This window comes from Panthera pardus, unplaced genomic scaffold, assembly GCF_024362965.1.
Source record: "Panthera pardus isolate Hobbes unplaced genomic scaffold, ASM2436296v1 HiC_scaffold_15, whole genome shotgun sequence".
Lineage (NCBI taxonomy): Eukaryota > Metazoa > Chordata > Mammalia > Carnivora > Felidae > Panthera > Panthera pardus.
This window is the reverse complement of record NW_026526710.1, coordinates 41,317,525-41,335,343: the sequence shown is the minus strand read 5'-3', so window position 1 is coordinate 41,335,343 and position 17,819 is coordinate 41,317,525. Positions and strand designations below refer to the sequence as shown.

Here is a 17,819-nt window from a genome sequence, read left to right as displayed (position 1 = left end):
GTTCACAAGCTTGTTTTCAAAGGTCATATAAAAATAAGTTGATCAGGATAGCGTTAAGAATTGTTGGCATGTTTACATTGTTAACTTTATGACCTCTTCTTTTAGCCTTTTAATAGGGGTAAAATTCAAAAAGTAGGGTGGAATTAACGATCCTCTTAATTCTGAATTTTTGAAGACTACTTTATTAAGGTATGACTGGCATACAAAGAACTGTACATACTTAAAGTATGAAACTTGATAGAAATGTTGTAAAGTCACGTTAAACCAGTCACAGCCATTGGCTGCCATGCTATTTGGATGAGAGAGAGAGAGATTAGGATTGTGAAGTGAAAGGAGATTGTGTCCTAATGTGAACAGAGCTTTAAAGATCTAGGCCTGTAGAGATTTGTCACATTAAAACATTCTATTAATATGCTGTTTTCATTGAGAAAATAATCAGGCAGAGTTTCTACTTTAAGTGCTTATCTGTAGGCTAAAGAATTTATCTTGTAAAATAGTCTTTTTTTCAAAGTGTTATTCTCATAGTTTCTCAATAAAATGTAATTCTCAAGCCACCAGAGTCCTTTTGTAACTAGGTGGGAATAAACAAAGGCACAAATATTCCTTTTCTCATTATTCGATGATACGGATTTTCCTAGTTACCCATCAGAAGTTCAGTAAATAACATAAGGCTATTTCATAAATTCCCTTACCCTGATTTTCAGAGGTTGATGAAGTATCCTGAAAATTTAGGGTGGCTTTACTTACAATACAGAAACACTTGTGTTTGTAGGGGAAAAACACAGTGGGAAATTAGAAAGATGGTGAAAGGCTAACTTTGCCTAGAATCTAGTTTGTGTATGTTGTTAAAATAAATGTCTTTTGCTTCATTTGGAAATATGTCTGTAGAAAAATCAACCAGTTTAGCTTCTGCGTTGTTTTTGTTTTCCAGTGGCATTGAAGTGAGAGAGCAGGACCAGAATATAGTTCATGCATCCAGCATGAAAGATCTTTGGCTTAACAGGTTTTGTGTGCTTATTTGTTTGGGCTTTGTTTTATTTTTGTTGTAGTAAAGTATGTGTAATATAAAATTTGCCATTTTTACCGTTTTTCAGTACACAGTTCGGTGGTCTTGAGCACGTGGAGCACAGTCACACTGTTGCACAACCATTACCCACCCTCCCCTGCCCGAATTCATCCTTCCAAACCGAAACTGAAACTCCCAACTCTACCCATGAAAGACTAACTCCCTATCTCCCTCCTTGTGTGTGTGTGTGTTGTTGTTTTTTTTAAATGTTTATTTCTGAGACAAAGAGACAGAGCATGAGAGGGGGAGGGGCAGAGAGAGAGGGAGACACAGAATCTGAAGCAGGCTCCAGGCTCTGAGCTGTCAGCACAGAGCCTGATGCGAGGCTCGAACTCACAAACCGTGAGATCATGACCTGAGCCAAAGTCGGTCGCTCAACTGACTGAGCCACCCAGGCGCCCCTGTGTATTTTTTTTTTTTTTTTAAAGCATGAGGATCATTGCCTTATGCTATTATAAGATAGCTCAGTAACCACCACAGTGCAAGCATTAAGCACTGTCTCCAAGTGCTTTATGCTTTCCATTAAGACATTACTATGTTGCCCATTAACATTGGATGACAGATAAGGTCTGGTTTATTTGATATTTATATGTATGGGCAAAATTGAAAACCTGAAGTTTTAAGATTGAGATTTAAGATCTCAGAAGTGCTAAGATCTACCACTGACATATTACTACTGGGAGATTTGAAAATTACTTCTATGGGCAGGCTTTACCTTGATCAGTAAACCTCCACAGTGGGTTTGGTGTTTTTAGGTATTTAGCTAAACATGTTTGAATTTTTGTTTTTTTAATGTTTGTTTATTTTTTGAGAGAGAGAGCAAGCTGGAGAGGGGCAGAGAGAGGGAGAGAGAAATCCCAAGCAGGCTCTGCACTGTCAGCTCAGAGTCCTATGTGGGGCTCAAACTCATGAATTGTGAGATCACGACTTGAGCTGAAACCAAGAGTAGGATACCTAACCGATTGAGCCACCCAAGTGCCCCAACATGTTTGAATTTAAATATATCTATAACTATTGGTCTACATATGAAATGATGCTATCCTAGAGACAGATTGGTGTGACTAATACTATGAATGCAGTCTATTAAGAATAATTCCCTATTTAGAGGCACCTGGGTGGCTCAGTCATTTGCTTGTCTGACTCTTGGTTTTGGCTCAGGTCATGATCTCATGGTTCCTGGAAGTGAGCCCCCTCGTCAGGCTCCTGGGCCGTCAGCACAGAGCCTGCTTGGGATTCTCTCTCCCTCTCTCTGCCCTTCCCCCGCTCACATGCATACACATGTGCTCGCTCTCTCTCAAAAAGAAGTAAATAAACTTAAAAAAAAAAAAGACTCCCTTTTGCCAATTAGGTAATTATTTCATACTATGTATATTAGACATGTCTCTGTTCATAGTATTAGAAGTAATGAGCTTTTGTTCTTAATTAAGCAGCTAGTTAGTTTTTACCACAGGGGCACTGTAAATCATGTTGTTGATCATGTTTCCTTCTCTCCCTTTGAAGCTAAAATGCTCAGAGAGAAGTTTGTGATCAACCCCTGGCCAAGTGTACAGACCCTCATGGCATGCATGGGGACGCTGCCTCATTTCCTTCTTCATTTTACATCCTCCTTGCCCTCCTGCCTGCCTTGCTTTTTCTTTATCTTAAATTGGTCAGCTGCCCTGGGGACTCGAGATTCACCTTCTTCTCAGTGCCTGCAGTCACTCCCTACTGCCACACCTTCCTGGTGCCTTGCACTCCCATCCTACTGAATACCTCATTCCTGTCTGTATTGGGTCCTGCTCTTCCCTCTCCTTGGTAAAGTCCTCTCATAACTCTCCCCCCACCCCCACCCTTACTTTTGTCAACTTTGAGCTTCATCATCAGTCACAGTCCTTTCTAGACACCCTGTCCTTTTGGCCTGCTGTTCCCATTCAGACTTCTGTTATAGTACCTAGAAAACTTTACCAAATTCAGATGTTCACAAAATAGTCCACCTCTACTAGACCCTGGGCAGGGACCAGATCATACTGTTCTTTGACTCCACGCTGCCTACACTTGATAAGGGGAGAGGGGGAATGAATTAACCAGTGTCATATACCATGAATGAGCCAGTAATTCTGTAAGAATTGAAAAATGACCATTGGACTAAACAATATTGAGGTAATTGGTGACCTTTGTCAGAACCCTCCAGGGGAAAGGTGGGGATAGCCTGGTTGTATTAGGGAGGGAGGTTAGGAAGAAGGGCTGAGGGAGGGGAGAGGTAGAAGAACCAGGAGAAAGGAGTAGAAAGGCAGGCTGGGAGGGGGCAAAGGGCATTAGGTTGTACCTCTTGTCACAGAGGACAAGGGTCTGTACTCTCTGTCATTTGGTGGTGTATCCCTGGGAGGTAACCCCGGTGGCCCCGTAGTATGGATGAAGGGAGTAGGTCTTCAGCTTATATTCACCAAGTTGAAGTCTTGTTTTAGAAAAAGTTTCTTTGCCTCATAGGAGCTCTTAACTGCGTTACCTCTTTGGTGTTTACTGCACATGTCTGCTTTTTGTTAGGAATTTTCTTTTTAGGTGGACAAGTCCCTGTCTTATGATTTGTAGCCCTTAAACAGCAAATACATTGTGCTGTTCATAGTGCCATTTAATAACTGCCTGAGGTTTTTTTGCTTCAGTGCTTTTTGGTTTTCATGACATCTAAATTATAAAGTACTAATGCATCTTAAATGATACTAACCAATTCAGATAAAACTATTTTGTCTGACTCTTCAAAATCTTAATTTTTTTCATATGAAACAAATTTGAAAATGTAGGTGTGAAAAAACCACTCCTATTTCACCACCTAACACCACTGTCATCATCTCTGATTCAGGATTTGCTCAGGCAACTTCCTCTCACCAACACTCTTACCTCTACCTGAGTGTCGTTTTCTTTTTTTAAAGATTTACCTGAGGCACCACGTCTCCTACGTCGTCTTTCCTGATACCCATCAACCTAGCCGAGAAAATTGATTCCCTTACCTCACTGTGCCCTAGACAGACTTCTGTTATTTTACTGCTCTGGTCTGTATGTACATCTGAACCAGACTGGCCTCTCCTTAGGAAGGAGTAAAGTTATTTTTTTGCTCTATATTTTAGAGTTGCAGAACGATACCTTGATTATTTTTGCCTTTTGTATTTTGTTAAAAGCATTTTTCTGTTTTATTAAGTTGTATGTGTAAATGTGATTTTAACAACTAATTTCATCTGATGGCGGCTGTCCTTTCTTTGTTACTGGCTATTCAGGTTGTGTTTAATTTTTTTGAATACAAGGTTGTGTTACTGCCTGACAAAATTGACAGTGAAAAATATGTCTCTTTGAATTTATTATTAAAATATCTGTTTCTTTGTTATAACGTCTATGACTTGAACAAAGTATATTTTCAGAAATTCCAGTAAAATTATATTTACAGAAAATAAAAATTGCTGACATTGAAAGACATTCTCCAAGTAACTTAACACCATTCAGAGGGGCCAGGGTTCAGAGTTCAAGATGTGTTGTCCAACCTGCAATTGTACTTGTCCAACATTTGTTACTATGGTGTTTCCTGACTTGTAATGGTTCCAACTTACGATTTTCCAGCTTTATGATGGTGTGAAAGTGATATGCATTCAGTAGAAACCATACTTCAGGGTTTGAATTTGGATCATTTTTGGGACTAGTGCTGGGCAGCGGCAGTGAGCCTTGGCTCCCGGTAGGCCAGTAGGACAAGCATTCTGCATCCAGACAACCATTTTGTTTTTCAGTATAACATTCAATAGATTACATGAGATGTTCAAGACTTTATTATAAAATAGGCTTTGTGTCAGATGATTTTGCCCAAATAATGTAAGTGACGGAGCATATTTAAGGTAGGCTAGGCTAAGCTGTGATGTTGAGGAGGTTAGGTGTATTACATGTGTTTTTAACTTAATATTTTATTTATTTTAGAGAGCACAAGGTGGGAGAGGGGCAGAGGGGGAGAGAGAGAAAGAGAGGATCTTAAGCAGGCTCCATGCTCAGTGAAGCCCAATGCAGGGCTCGATCCCAGGATCGGGCGATCATGACCTGAGCTGAAATCAAGAGTCAGACACTCAACCAACTGAGCCACCCAGGTGCCCCATAAATTAATTAATTATTTTAACATTTATTTATTTATTTTGAGAGAGAGACAGCACGTGCACAAGCAGTGCGGGTTGGAGAGACGGGAGAGATAGAGAATCTGAAGTAGTCTCCAGGCTCAGAGCTGTCAGCACAGAACCCGACATGGGGCTCGAACTCCTTCAATTGTGAGATCATGACCTGACCCAAAGTTGGACCCCTAACTGACTGAACCACCCAGGTGCCCTGACCTAATATTTTGAACTTGATGAGTTTATTGGGACGTAACCCCATTGTAAGTCAAAGAAGATCTAAAATCAACCGAATGTGATAAAAATAAGGTTCCTTGATGTTGGCTAAGTTATAGAATGCAGCAGAGGGAAAAGAAAGTGCTAAAAAATTTGATTTCCTGAACAGTTTAGCTGTAATACAAACTAAGCAGATGGTCAGTAAATTTAAGGAAGTTTAAGGAAGTTTGCTTGAATGTGTGTAAGAGTTCTGCCCTAGAGCTGAGGACAATTGAGTGTATAGTCATCTGCTTAGGAAGGGAATTTAGAAAGTTACCTTGAATTTATATTTCAGTAGAAATACGGGCACAATTTAAAGTTTTTTGTAGATTGCTACTTTCAGCTGAAGTATATAGAGCAATAAATGAATCGGAGGACTTAAGTTCAAATGCTGGTTCACCTAACTCAAAAGCCATGAGACCATCAGCACACGTGTTAATAACCCCGTAGTCCTGCTTTACTGTCACCAAGGCACCCTGGAAATGCTAAAAGGAGATGAATAATGTGATCATGCCTGAAAACTATAATGTGTTGTATAAAAATAAGTTGTCTTCGTATTCTCAAACAGGCAGATGGCTCTACCCTGAATACATAGCCAATTAGGAACATGGTATTTCTATCCTAAAAATGCCTGCCTGATAATTGGATTGTATATGGATACTTTCAGCTTTAGCTCTTGAGGATTAAAATAATATCATACCAAAAGAAGTATTTTTTGAGGTATTTTAAGATTACCTTTTCTTCTGTGTCTACAGTATCAAAGGTAATTTAAACTTCCCCTGAGTACACCACTGTAACTTTTTCCTTATACATGAATTCTAAAAACTGAATTTTTTTTTTTTTTTTTTTGGTAGGTTACCCTTTAGATGCTTTGAGAGGGAAGATAGAAATTTTGGGGGAGGGGGAACTCTTTCCTGAATATGATTTCTTAAAGAATTGGATAATCTTTGGAAATCTCTTGTAATGTCTAAAATCTGTTTAATTGTAAGTTTATAGTAGCCTGTATCTGTTTCATAAATCCACTTTAGCCTTATTGGGTGCAGGTTCCCTGAAATCCCTGAGGAGGTGGTTAATGGATGGATTGTTGAAGGACAAAGTAGGCTGCTTAAGTTTCAAAGCCTAATGCATTAAGGGAGATATCCATTGTTACTGCCACCTCGCACCCAAGTTCCGTTCATTGACTGCGAACCTGCTCTGCCACAGAGTCCGAGTCCGAGCGGTCCCTGAGCAGACTGGAGGCAGTGACGGCACGCTCCTCTGAAGAGGAAGGAGAGCACCTGGGCAGTAGAAAACACAGAATGTCAGAGGGAAACGATTGTGGTGGTGGAGATGCTCTCTCCAATGGCATCAAAAAACACAGGTAGGACAGTCTAACGGTCACTATTGCTGGCTTTTTCTTATAAAATACTTACGGGTTCATAAAGAAAAGCATACCTTCTCTTTGTTTTTCCTTGTCTGTGTTGGACATTTATATTGCCGTTATCACCTCAGAGAAAGGATTTAGCTTAAGTACTTTTGCTCATTTGAGAGAAGAACATCATCTGTAATTGTAGGAACAAAGCATAAAACGTGGTTTTGGCAACCATGGTTTCGGGGAACATAAATCCTTTAGTTGAAAATTCAGATAGGCTCTTCAGAATTGTCTGTCGCAATTGATGCCGGGCTCCTTTTTCCTCATACATCTTTGATGACTCTGCCTCCCCGTGCTATTTTAGTTTCTCGCCATTTGATCTTCTTGTTGGTTTTAGTGAGAGTGGATGGTAATATTGCCTGCCTGTTGATACAACTCAGTTACATTTAAACAAAGCCCTTTATTAAGACCCAGGGTTTGTTGAACATATCCATTTTACACTGTCTAATAACATTAGTATCTTTTTATTCCCTTGATGATTTCTTCCTAGAGATTGCCCCAGAGTAACGAGAGGCAGCAGGCACTGGAGCTCTCAGGTTTCGGCACAAGTGTGCAGACACAGTGGCACATGTGCCTGCCGGTATTCATAAAATATTTTATCAAATTATGGATTAAGGCTGTATCCTGGTGTCATTGTGAAATGCACACGGGGGGGCGGGTAAGAAGTTATTAACGGTTAATTTCTACAAGATAGTTTCGTTTGTTTAATATTTGCAAGTTGTATAACTCTGACTCCATTTCTGGTCCTGATTGGTCTCAATTATTCTACTGGGGGGAAAATGTACATATCCCTTCTGATTTATGTGTATTTGCCCCTGGCTAACAAAAATAGTTTATACTCCTTTTGAAAACATCCAGTGAATTTTAGGTAATAAACTAATTGAAACCAGGATTTTCTTTTGTTTGGTTAGGGAGTATCCTCTAAACATACTTACTGATGCGATTTACTATTGAAAATTATGTGGCCAGCAGTGCTTTCCTGATTGCCTTCAGTAGTTGCTGTCAACTCCTTTGGGAGTCTGGGGCTAAAAAAGTTCTGTATAGGACATGAAATACCTAACAGGACACTTGGCAGGCTTACCAGACATACATTATGACAGTCTGGTGAGAACACAGGTGAACTCTTATGAATAGATGATACAGTTGTTCAAATATCCATCAGAATAAAATAGAAGGTTGCAGATAAATTCCAGGGTCACTTTGTGCTTAAATACTCTCATATCCTAGGGCTGGAGGCATTTCTCTGCTGCCTTTCAGAGTGCCAGTAGCCCTTTAGTATGTGTGCTGTAATCATAACAGTAGTTATTTTGCACTTGACAGAAATTTATTATACTGTATTTATATATTGTGTGTTATATCTTAATTAGTCAAACCCAGAATGGTAAAGTGAGAAAGTTAAGGTGAAATTGTTCAAAAATGAAATCAGGGCAGGTCACTAAGAAAAACTTCAAAGGAATGCAGCTAGGTAGTGACCTCACTGGAAAAGTTAAACTGATAAATGAGCTGCAACTTACTAAGCCTGTAAGTGTAATAAAATATTCTTTAGTATTTAGGAGAAAAGAGGACAGTTTAGGAAATTGTCAGCAATCAGGTATGTAGGGAAAACATAACAGTTTCTATTTTAAAAAGTAATTGTAAGGAGTTTTTTGTTTTGTTTTTTAGCCTTTTGTCTTGAAGTTCCTCTCTAATCAAATAAAGAGAACTTATGCCACCAATAATTTAAAAGTTTCATTTCAGATTAAGAAAGTAAATGTAGTAGGGGCGCCTGGGTGGCGCAGTCAGTTAAGCGTCCGACTTCAGCCAGGTCACGATCTCACGGTCCGTGAGTTCGAGCCCCGCGTCGGGCTCTGGGCTGATGGCTCGGAGCCTGGAGCCTGTTTCGGATTCTGTGTCTCCCTCTCTCTCTGACCCTCCCCCGTTCATGCTCTGTCTCTCTCTGTCCCAAAAAAAAAAATAAATAAAAAACGTTGAAAAAAAAAGAAAGTAAATGTAGTATTCAGTGTTACCAAGTCCCTCTTGCCTGTGCCTTCAATTGCATTGTAAGTAATCTGTGTTTATAATGGGCAATTATTGTGGTAATAGGAAGAATAATTTGAATTAGTAGTAATTTTGGCATTGTTTTTATTTTTTATTTTTTATTTTTTATTTTTTTCAATATATGAAGTTTATTGTCAAATTGGTTTCCATACAACACCCAGTGCTCATCCCAAAAGGTGCCCTCCTCAATACCCGTCACCCACCCTCCCCTCCCTCCCACCCCCCATCAACCCTCAGTTTGTTCTCAGTTTTTAAGAGTCTCTTATGCTTTGGCTCTCTCCCACTCTAACCTCTTTTTTTTTTTTTTTCCCCTTCCCCTCCTCCATGGGTTTCTGTTAAGTTTCTCAGGATCCACATAAGAGTGAAACCATATGGTATCTGTCTTTTTCTGCCTGACTTATTTCACTTAGCATAACACTCTCCAGTTCCATCCACGTTGCTACAAAAGGCCATATTTCATTCTTTCTCATTGCCACATAGTATTCCATTGTGTATATAAACCACAATTTCTTTATCCATTCATCAGTTGATGGACATTTAGGCTCTTTCCATAATTTGGCTATTGTTGAGAGTGCTGCTATAAACATTGGGGTACAAGTGCCCTATGCATCAGTACTCCTGTATCCCTTGGCAATGTTTTTAGAAAAGCAGAAGTAGGTGCTGTTGGAGGATCAGCCCAAAGTGACCCTAGAGTTTATCTGCAGTCTTCTATTTTATTTTTAAAAGTCACGTGAAATTAGTATTTGACCTTGTCATATATTATATATTTCCTCTTCCCTCCATACCACCATTTACCTTCTAGGATATACACACTTAAATTTAGGAAGGAGGACATGGGAAGAATATAGATTGTAAAATTTTTTAAAGTGGGAAATTAATATTTTTAAATGGCAAAAGATAAGCCTTACAATAATTCACATGGAAAGTATTAAATCATGGCCTAACTGATTTGCTGATAAACTAGAACAGGGGTTTTCAACTATTTAGCCATGGAACCACTTGTATAACAGATATTTAGTGTGGAAACTTAAAATCTCAACCACCTTCGGAGATTGTTGGGTCTCCCCTCAGAGGGGTCCTCTCCGCTCTTCTCCCCTGTCTCTAGCTTCAGTGGGAGACACCACATCTACTTCATGTCCTTATCTGACAAAAATATTTAAGCTCTATTTTCTGTAGTATGTGTTATAAACTGTTACAAACTATGTTTCTGTTCCTGTTTATTACATACATAGGGGCCTTGGAGGGTGTTTGCTACGTGGGAAGCACTCAGTGCAAATGACCTGCTTTAACTCTGTTCATTCCATTTTTCCTCAAAAACTGTGATTTGCTTTGCCCTCAACCTCTACCCACTCGTTTTCCTTTTCCACCTAGTCATCGTAGGGTGACATTGTGGGGCACAGTTTGAAAATTTCCAGGTATAGGGCATATGTCATATTAATCAACTATAAAATAAGGTGTGCTAAACTAATTTCTATGATAATAAAAGTGTAGATACTATGGATGTTTAATCTGTCCCATGTGATAATTGCCAACAAAATATTTAAAAAAATTTTTTTAATGTTTATTTATTTTTGAGAAAGAGTGTGAGCAGGGGGGAACGGCAAAGGGAGAGGGAGACACAGAATCCAAAGCAGGCTCCAGGCTCCAGTGCTGTGCATGCTGTTGGGCTTTCAGGTTAGTTCTAGAGAAATGTCAACAAAATTAGGGTTTTACTTATGACCTAGAACCATAAATATTGCAGAGTTAGCGAGTATACAAAACAAATGCTCCATTTCAATGGCATTTTATTTTTTCTCCGGAAAATATACTGAGTTGCTTTGTGGACAGTTAGGCTACACCATGCTGTAGTCAGGTTTATATTGATAGGGCTTCTTGACATCTTGGCTGTGTTTCACAGGAGCAGCTCTCTCGGACCTAATTTATGAAATTTATTCAGAGCTCTGATCTTTTAACTTGTTAGTAGTTTGCCCCAAGTTGTTACATTTGATAAAGATGCTGATATTTATTTCATTACATCACTGGATATGGTATAAAAGATACTTAATGTAGAACAGATTAGTTAGAATGTGAAACATAGGATCCATGTTACAGTTCTGTACATTCTATTTGTAAATGTTATTTACTTCATTAATAGCATTAAATGATAAAAGGAGAAAAACATACGATCATTCTAATAAAGAAAAAACATTCAATAAAATCACAGTCATTCCTGATTAATAAATATCTTAGCAAATCACAAATATAAGAGAGAACTTTAATCTTGTTAAAATTCACAAGAAACGAATTACTTAATGAGATAGTAAAGACAGTACTTAGAATATCAGGAATAATATAGGGATGCCTGCTGTCATCTTTGCTATTCAGCATTATTTGGAGGCCATAGTCAGAGATATACCATAGCCATGAAATTTAGAAATAAAAACAGGGTGCCTAGGTGGCTCAGTTGGTTAAGCGAGATCAGGTCATGATCTCGTGGTTCGTGAGTTCAAGCCCCACGTCGGGCTCTGTGCTGACAGCTCAGAGCCTGGAGCCTGCTTTAGATTCTGTGTCTCCCTCTCTCTCTACCCCTCCCTTGCTCACACTCTCAAAAATAAAAACTAAAAAAAATTTAAAAAAAACCCATAAGTATCTACCGGCAAATTGTTCAAGTTGGTAAAGAAGTTTGGCAGGGTTGCTTTCATACACAATCAACTGTTTACATTTCTGTGCACCATCAACACACTAGCTTAACTGCGGAAGGGGGCATACTGAGAGTACCTATTATAAAGTTACATACCTAGGAATAAATCTTAGCAAAAAATGTAATATTAAACTTACTGAAAGACCTAAAACTTATTGAGATGGCAAATACATTGTCAGAGAGACATTTTTGCCAAATTGATCTGCAAGATTCAGTGTAGTTTTAATTAAAATCTCAATGCCCTTTTCCGTGGAAGTTGAAACACGAATTCTGAAATATGTATTTAAGCCCATAGGGCTTTGAAGAGCCAAGATACTGCTCAAGAACCAGGTTGAGGGAAAGGAAAGCATTTTCTTTATCAAACGTGAAGACTGATTATAAGTCTTTAGTGCAGAAGTTTCATGGAGGCAGACCTGGAGAATGGAACTAGAAGGTCGCAAGACCTGGGGCGCCTGGGTGGCTCAGTCGGTTGAGTGTCCGACTTCGGCTCAGGTCATGATCTTGCAGTCTGTGAGTTCGAGCCCCATGTCAGGCTCTGTGCTGACAGCTCAGAGCCTGGAGCCTGCTTCGGATTCTGTGTGTCTCTCTCTCTCTCTCTCTCTCTCTCTCTCTCTCTCTGCCCCTCTCCTGCTCATGCTCTGTCTCTCTCTGTCAAAAATAAACAAACATTAAAAAAAAAAAAAATTTAGAAGGTCCCTAGACCCACAGATCTAGGAAACCTGGTATATACAGCAGAGCTAACCTAGCAGATCAGTGAGGGGAAGAATGGGTTGTTAGGTAAATGGTACTGAGTTAGTCATTTAATGTGGGTCCTCCAAAACAAAAAGGAAATGGATCCTTATTTCATACACACAAGTATAAATTCTAGATGAACCAAACACTTGTGAAAGAGAAAAACTTAAAGACTTTTAGAAGGAAATATAAAGTATCTAACAGTTTTAAAATAGGGAAGAATTTCTTACAACAGAAATGTGATAGGGACTAAGTTTATATCTGATTCTAGTTAATGTACTTGTATTTATACTGATGTATTTACTTGAATAAAGCCTTCTATTCTCCAGTAAATGTGGCTAAGAGTCTCAAAGGTTTATTTTGCTGAAATGGCAGATTAGGACTCCTGATGATCACCTAGTTTACCCTTTATTTATCCTTCGTGACTTCTTTAGAATTGAATTATTACTAGCCAAATAACAGCAGTCTTCTGTTCATGAAGAAGTCATACAAAGAATATGCTGTTAAGTTGAAGAAATTAAGAATACAGGGTAAGACAATAACTTTCAAGAAGTAAGATTATAGTGAGAAAATGTTAGTCATGAAAATTATTCAACTTTGAATACATCTAATCACTAGAACAAAACCACCTTGGTTTTGAAATCTCACTGCAGATATGGGACAAATGATCTGGTTTCAGACTTGATCAGGTCTGGGCAGAGTTGCTAACCAGTTCCCCCTCCCAGATGTCCTCTGTTGCCCTGGGCGGAAAAAAAATACTCTTGTCTGTCAGAAAATGTTTGGGGTAATTCCCTGTTGTCATGTCGTGACCAGGGTCACGTTAGCAGGAGTCCAGATACATGTCTGAATTTTAAAGACCCAAGAGTCCTGGGAGAAGAACAAGAGCCTGGCCAGAATTACCAAGATTTGTGGTAGGGCCAGAGGGACCAGTGGTTTTAAGGACACTGTGAATCTGCACTCTCAGCCTTCTCTTTGCCCCAGAATACTTATTTGCTCTGGAAAGTAGAGGGCTTTAATGTTGTTGTTGTTGTTGTTGTTGTTGTTGTTGTTGTTGTTTTTAAGAAAAATTTAAAAACAGTATTACTAAAACGCACAGCTCTACTGTGGGGCCTACCTTTTTAACCAGTTGGACACATGGCTGTCTCAGAAACCTGAGAGAGAAGAGTGCTAGAGATGGAGAACAGTGAGAAGCTCCAGGAGAAGCAGCAGAGAAAGAGGATGCTTGACACTCCAGGAGATGCAGAGGTTGGGGCCAGGGTGCCGCAGAGTGCAAAGGAGGCAGACAGCTGGCGGTCCTGAAACCCCCCATCGGGGGGCAGTGGAGATCGGACCCCTGGGACAGATTGGCAGGTTGGATGCCAGCAGGCCACTCTGATTACATGTGACACCCACCTCTCCCACAAAAACATGATTGGAGATTTCTGGACCAGTAGGAGCTTGGCAGGTGAGGGCTGAGCACCCAACAAAAAGTGTTCAAATGCAAAAAGCTCATCTAGGACTAACAAGCTGTTGGGCCACAGTAGTATATTAGAAAGGAAAAGGTGCAGACAGGAGTCTAGACTCGTGATAATTACCTTCACAAAACCAGGTTGACTTGCCAAAGTTATTCCCAGAACTTACTCTAGGAAACCTGAGACCTCTTTTCACAGAATTCACCTCTTCCCACCCTGGTTTAAAAAGCAGATAGAGGAGTTGCTCTTTTTTTTCTTTTTTTTAAATATAATTTATTGTCAAGTTGACTAACATACAGAGTATATAGTGTGCTCTTGGTTTCGGGAGTAGATTCCCATGATTCATCACTTATGCACAAGACCCAGTGCTCATCCCAATAAGCACCCTCCTCAGTGCCCATCACCCATTTCTCCCTCCCCCGCCCCCAGCGCCCTCCATCAACCCTCAGTTTGTTCTCTGTATTTAAGGGTCTCTTATGGTTTGACTCCCTCTCTGTAACTATTTTCCCCCCTTCCCTTCACCCATGGTCTTCTGTTAAGTTTCTCAAGATCCACATGAGTGGAGAACATGATATCTGTCTTTCTCTGACTTGTTTCACTTAGCATAATACCCTCCAGTTCCATCCACGTTGTTGCAAATGGCAGGATTTCATTCTTTCTCATTGCCAAGTAGTATTCCACTGTGTGTGTGTGTGTGTGTGTGTGTGTGTGTGTGTGCGCGCGCGCGTGCGCGCACACGTGCATACACGCACACCATACCTTCTTTATCCATTCATCGGTTGATGGACATTTGGGCTCTTTCCATAATTTCCATAGTTTGTCTATTGTTGATAGTGCTGCTATAAACATTGGGGTACATGTGCCCCTATGAATCAGCATGAAGGCTGCTCTTTTTAAAGCAGGGGCTGAGGTTCAGAGGCCCACAGGTTCACCTCCTTAGCTCACCCAGACCCCTGAAACACCTTTTTTGGGGTTGGGACATTTTAAAACACTGTTAGAAAAACACAGAATCTTTCCAGTGGTAGCATTCTATAAGCAAACAGTGGTGACATACACTTTTACCTGACTCTGAGGGCTCATTCGAATTTATTCTAGATCAGTGATTTTTGTGGGCTGATGAGAACAGTTTTCTAGGGCAGCCGTAATTTGCAAAGCTGTGCTCGAGTGAACAAAATAACAAAGAGCTAATGATTTGTGTTGTTTGCCTTGGAGACGAACAGAAGTAAAGAGTATGTTTTCAGGCATATAATCCCATTTTAGGAACTTTATTATGGAAGTTTTCAAACATACAAACAGTATCATATGATGAGCCATTCATACCCATCATTCATCTTCAACATTTATCATGTGCCTCACCTTGTTTCATCTAGAGACCTCCCCACCTCTGATAATTTAAAAGATTATTTCTATTTTCATTTTTTTAACCTTTATTTTAAGTAGGCTCCACGCCCAACATGGGGCTTAAACTCACGACCCTGAGATCAAGAGTCACATGTTCTACTGACTGAGCCAGCCAAGTGCCCCTAAAAAATTATTTTAAAAATTAAATCAAAGATACAGTTTCATCATGAATTTATTATAACCCTTTAAAACATTGGGACCATTATTTTCTAAATCCACAGTACCATTATGACACCTAAAATATAGTATCCTTAATTATCAAATATTTAGTGGTATTCAGTTTTTCTTGATTGTCTCATAAATGCCACTTAGTAATTAGATCTAAAATGTCATTGAATAAGAAAAATTTGGAAGGTCCACATACTGCATTTGATTTATAGGTCTCCTAAATACATTTTAATCTCTAGGTTTCTTCTCTTTCCCGTTTTTTTGTCAGTTATTTATGGAAGAAATCTGGCCATTTGTCCTGTAGAATAATCCACAGTCTGGATATTGCTGTTTGCATTCCCATGGTGTCATTTAACGTATTCTTTTACTCCTGAATTGCTCAGCCAGATTTAGGATTGAATTATTTGGCACAAAATACTTCATAGGTACACATACCATAGGTGTACCTCCTGTTACATCCATTGGGAGCACATGCTGTCTGGTTTTCCTACTTTTTATAAGGTTGAGATTGATTCCTGGGGTGTCAGGCGTTCTCAGCCTGACACATGCATCATAAAGTTGTCCAACAGCCTTGAACCTAATGATTTTAGCAGGTGATGTTGATCAGTATTTCCATCCTTGTTTTATTAGGGGCTGCAAAAATGGTCCTATGACTTTTCTATCATTCCTCCTTCTTAGAACCCTTTGTAAAGAAAAAACTTCCCATTACCTCTTTTTAGAATATGTTGGTTCCCTAACATCCTCCAGAGGTAATGAATGAAAATACGGATTGGATTGCTTAAATCTATTGTGGTTATTTTTCCCATCTTTTTAAAAAATTTTTTAAAGTTTTTATTTATTTACTTTGAGAGAAACAGTGCACGGGAGGGGCAGAGAGAGAGGGAGAATCCCAAGCAGGCTGTGCACTGACAGTGATGCAGGGCTTGAACTCAACGAACTGCAACATCATGACTGAGCCGAAGTTGGAAGCCCAACTAACTGAGCCACTCAGGCACCCCTTTTACCCATCTTTGATCAGACGGAGCCCTTCTTTCTGTGTCCTTTTGACGGGTTTTTGCTTTGTTTTGTTTTTTGTTTTGTTTTTAGGTATAATTTTAATATAATCTAATTCTCTTTGATAGCTGCCTTGCTTTCTGATACAGAGATGTTTCAGGCTTATCTGCTATATTTTCAGCCCCAGACCTAGAGTCAGCTTTTTCTCTAAGGAGCCACATTTCATTTTTTGGGAAGTAATGTTTAGATGTAACAATCTCAGTGATAAGAATATTCATTACTGCTCTCTTGGCAGTTTTCAGTCCCTTTTATTGGAGAGAGGTGAACTCCTCCCCCTCCCCCCACCTTTTAAGGAAAAGTACTTCATGAGTTCATACCAATATATTTCCAGTTAAAATTTTGGATTATAGGATTTTCCTCTGAATTCCTTTGGTTTTACTTGTATTTCATGGTTTCTAATGGCATTAATAGAATTACCTGTTAGCTTTATTCTAACATGTTGGTTTTGCACACACATACACTCACAAACACTGTTACTAACAATATGGTTGCTGAAAAGAATTTCAGATTTCTTTTTAGTTCCTTTTAGTATATTCCATCTGGGATGTAGAGTCAGTGTTGTGTTTGAAGGTCACTTTATGTATGGTTAAATCACTAACTTGTTGCACAGATAGGCTCATTTGTTTCGTTTGCTTTCAGGTTTTAGAGACTCCCTTTTGACTTGGTTTTTAAGTCAAAAATACAAAACTAGCAAGATCTAGTTTCCATTCTTTTCCCTCAGCAGTTTCCCTCCTCCTCTTAAGTGTAATCATTCTTAAAATGCTCTGATGATTTTATTTTATTTTTTTTTAACAATTATTTATTATTGAGAGACAGAGACAGAGCATGAGCATGGGATGGGCAGAGAGAGAGGGAGACACAGAATCTGAAGCAGGCTCCAGGCTCTGAGCTGTTAGCACAGAGCCCGACGCAGGGCTCGAACTCAAAAACCACAAGATCGTGACCTGAAGTTGGATGCTTTACCGACTGACCCACCCAGGAGCCCCTGATGATTTTGTTTTTAATATAAGCAGTGTAAAGATATATTCGTATTCCTTTTTAAATTATAAAAGATACTTAGTAACTTTCCTTTTTTTTTCACTCAGCATGTGCTAATTCCAATTCTTTTGGTCTCATGCTCCTTGATATTAGGTAGTTGGGTCACTTTTTCTTAAGTGTTATAACACTTAAGAAATGCATATATGTGTGTGCCTGCACATACATATTTAGAGATGATTCTCTTTAGAATTTTTAATTTGTGATACATTTATGTGCTTTAAAGTTCAGAAATAGGGTATATTATACAAATTTTAACTCTTTTTAAGCTAGCCATGCCTCTTCCTTTCCCTCAATTGCAATCATTATTATTACACATAATGTTTTCTCATACAAATGATAGAAAATGCATATATACAGTTTTTGCCCTGCTTTTATTTTTTTATTTTTTTTAAATTTTTTTTAATGTTTATTT

At 39.1% G+C, this 17,819-nt stretch overlaps 1 protein-coding gene across 7 annotated transcripts in view; it reads left to right on the top strand.

The window, feature by feature from the left end:
• The window catches only part of OSBPL1A (oxysterol binding protein like 1A), a 266,632-nt gene that overhangs the window by 177,345 nt on the left and 71,468 nt on the right, over nucleotides 1-17,819 (top strand). For 6 of the 7 annotated variants that reach the window (XM_053902506.1, XM_019465523.2, XM_053902507.1 and 3 more), the window contains one exon: nucleotides 6,640-6,796. The exons of the other annotated variant lie outside the window; for it this stretch is intronic. In XM_053902506.1, coding sequence (XP_053758481.1) covers nucleotides 6,640-6,796 — 157 coding nt within the window. The remainder of the gene's footprint in view (nucleotides 1-6,639; nucleotides 6,797-17,819) is intronic. 7 annotated transcript variants of the gene reach the window in all.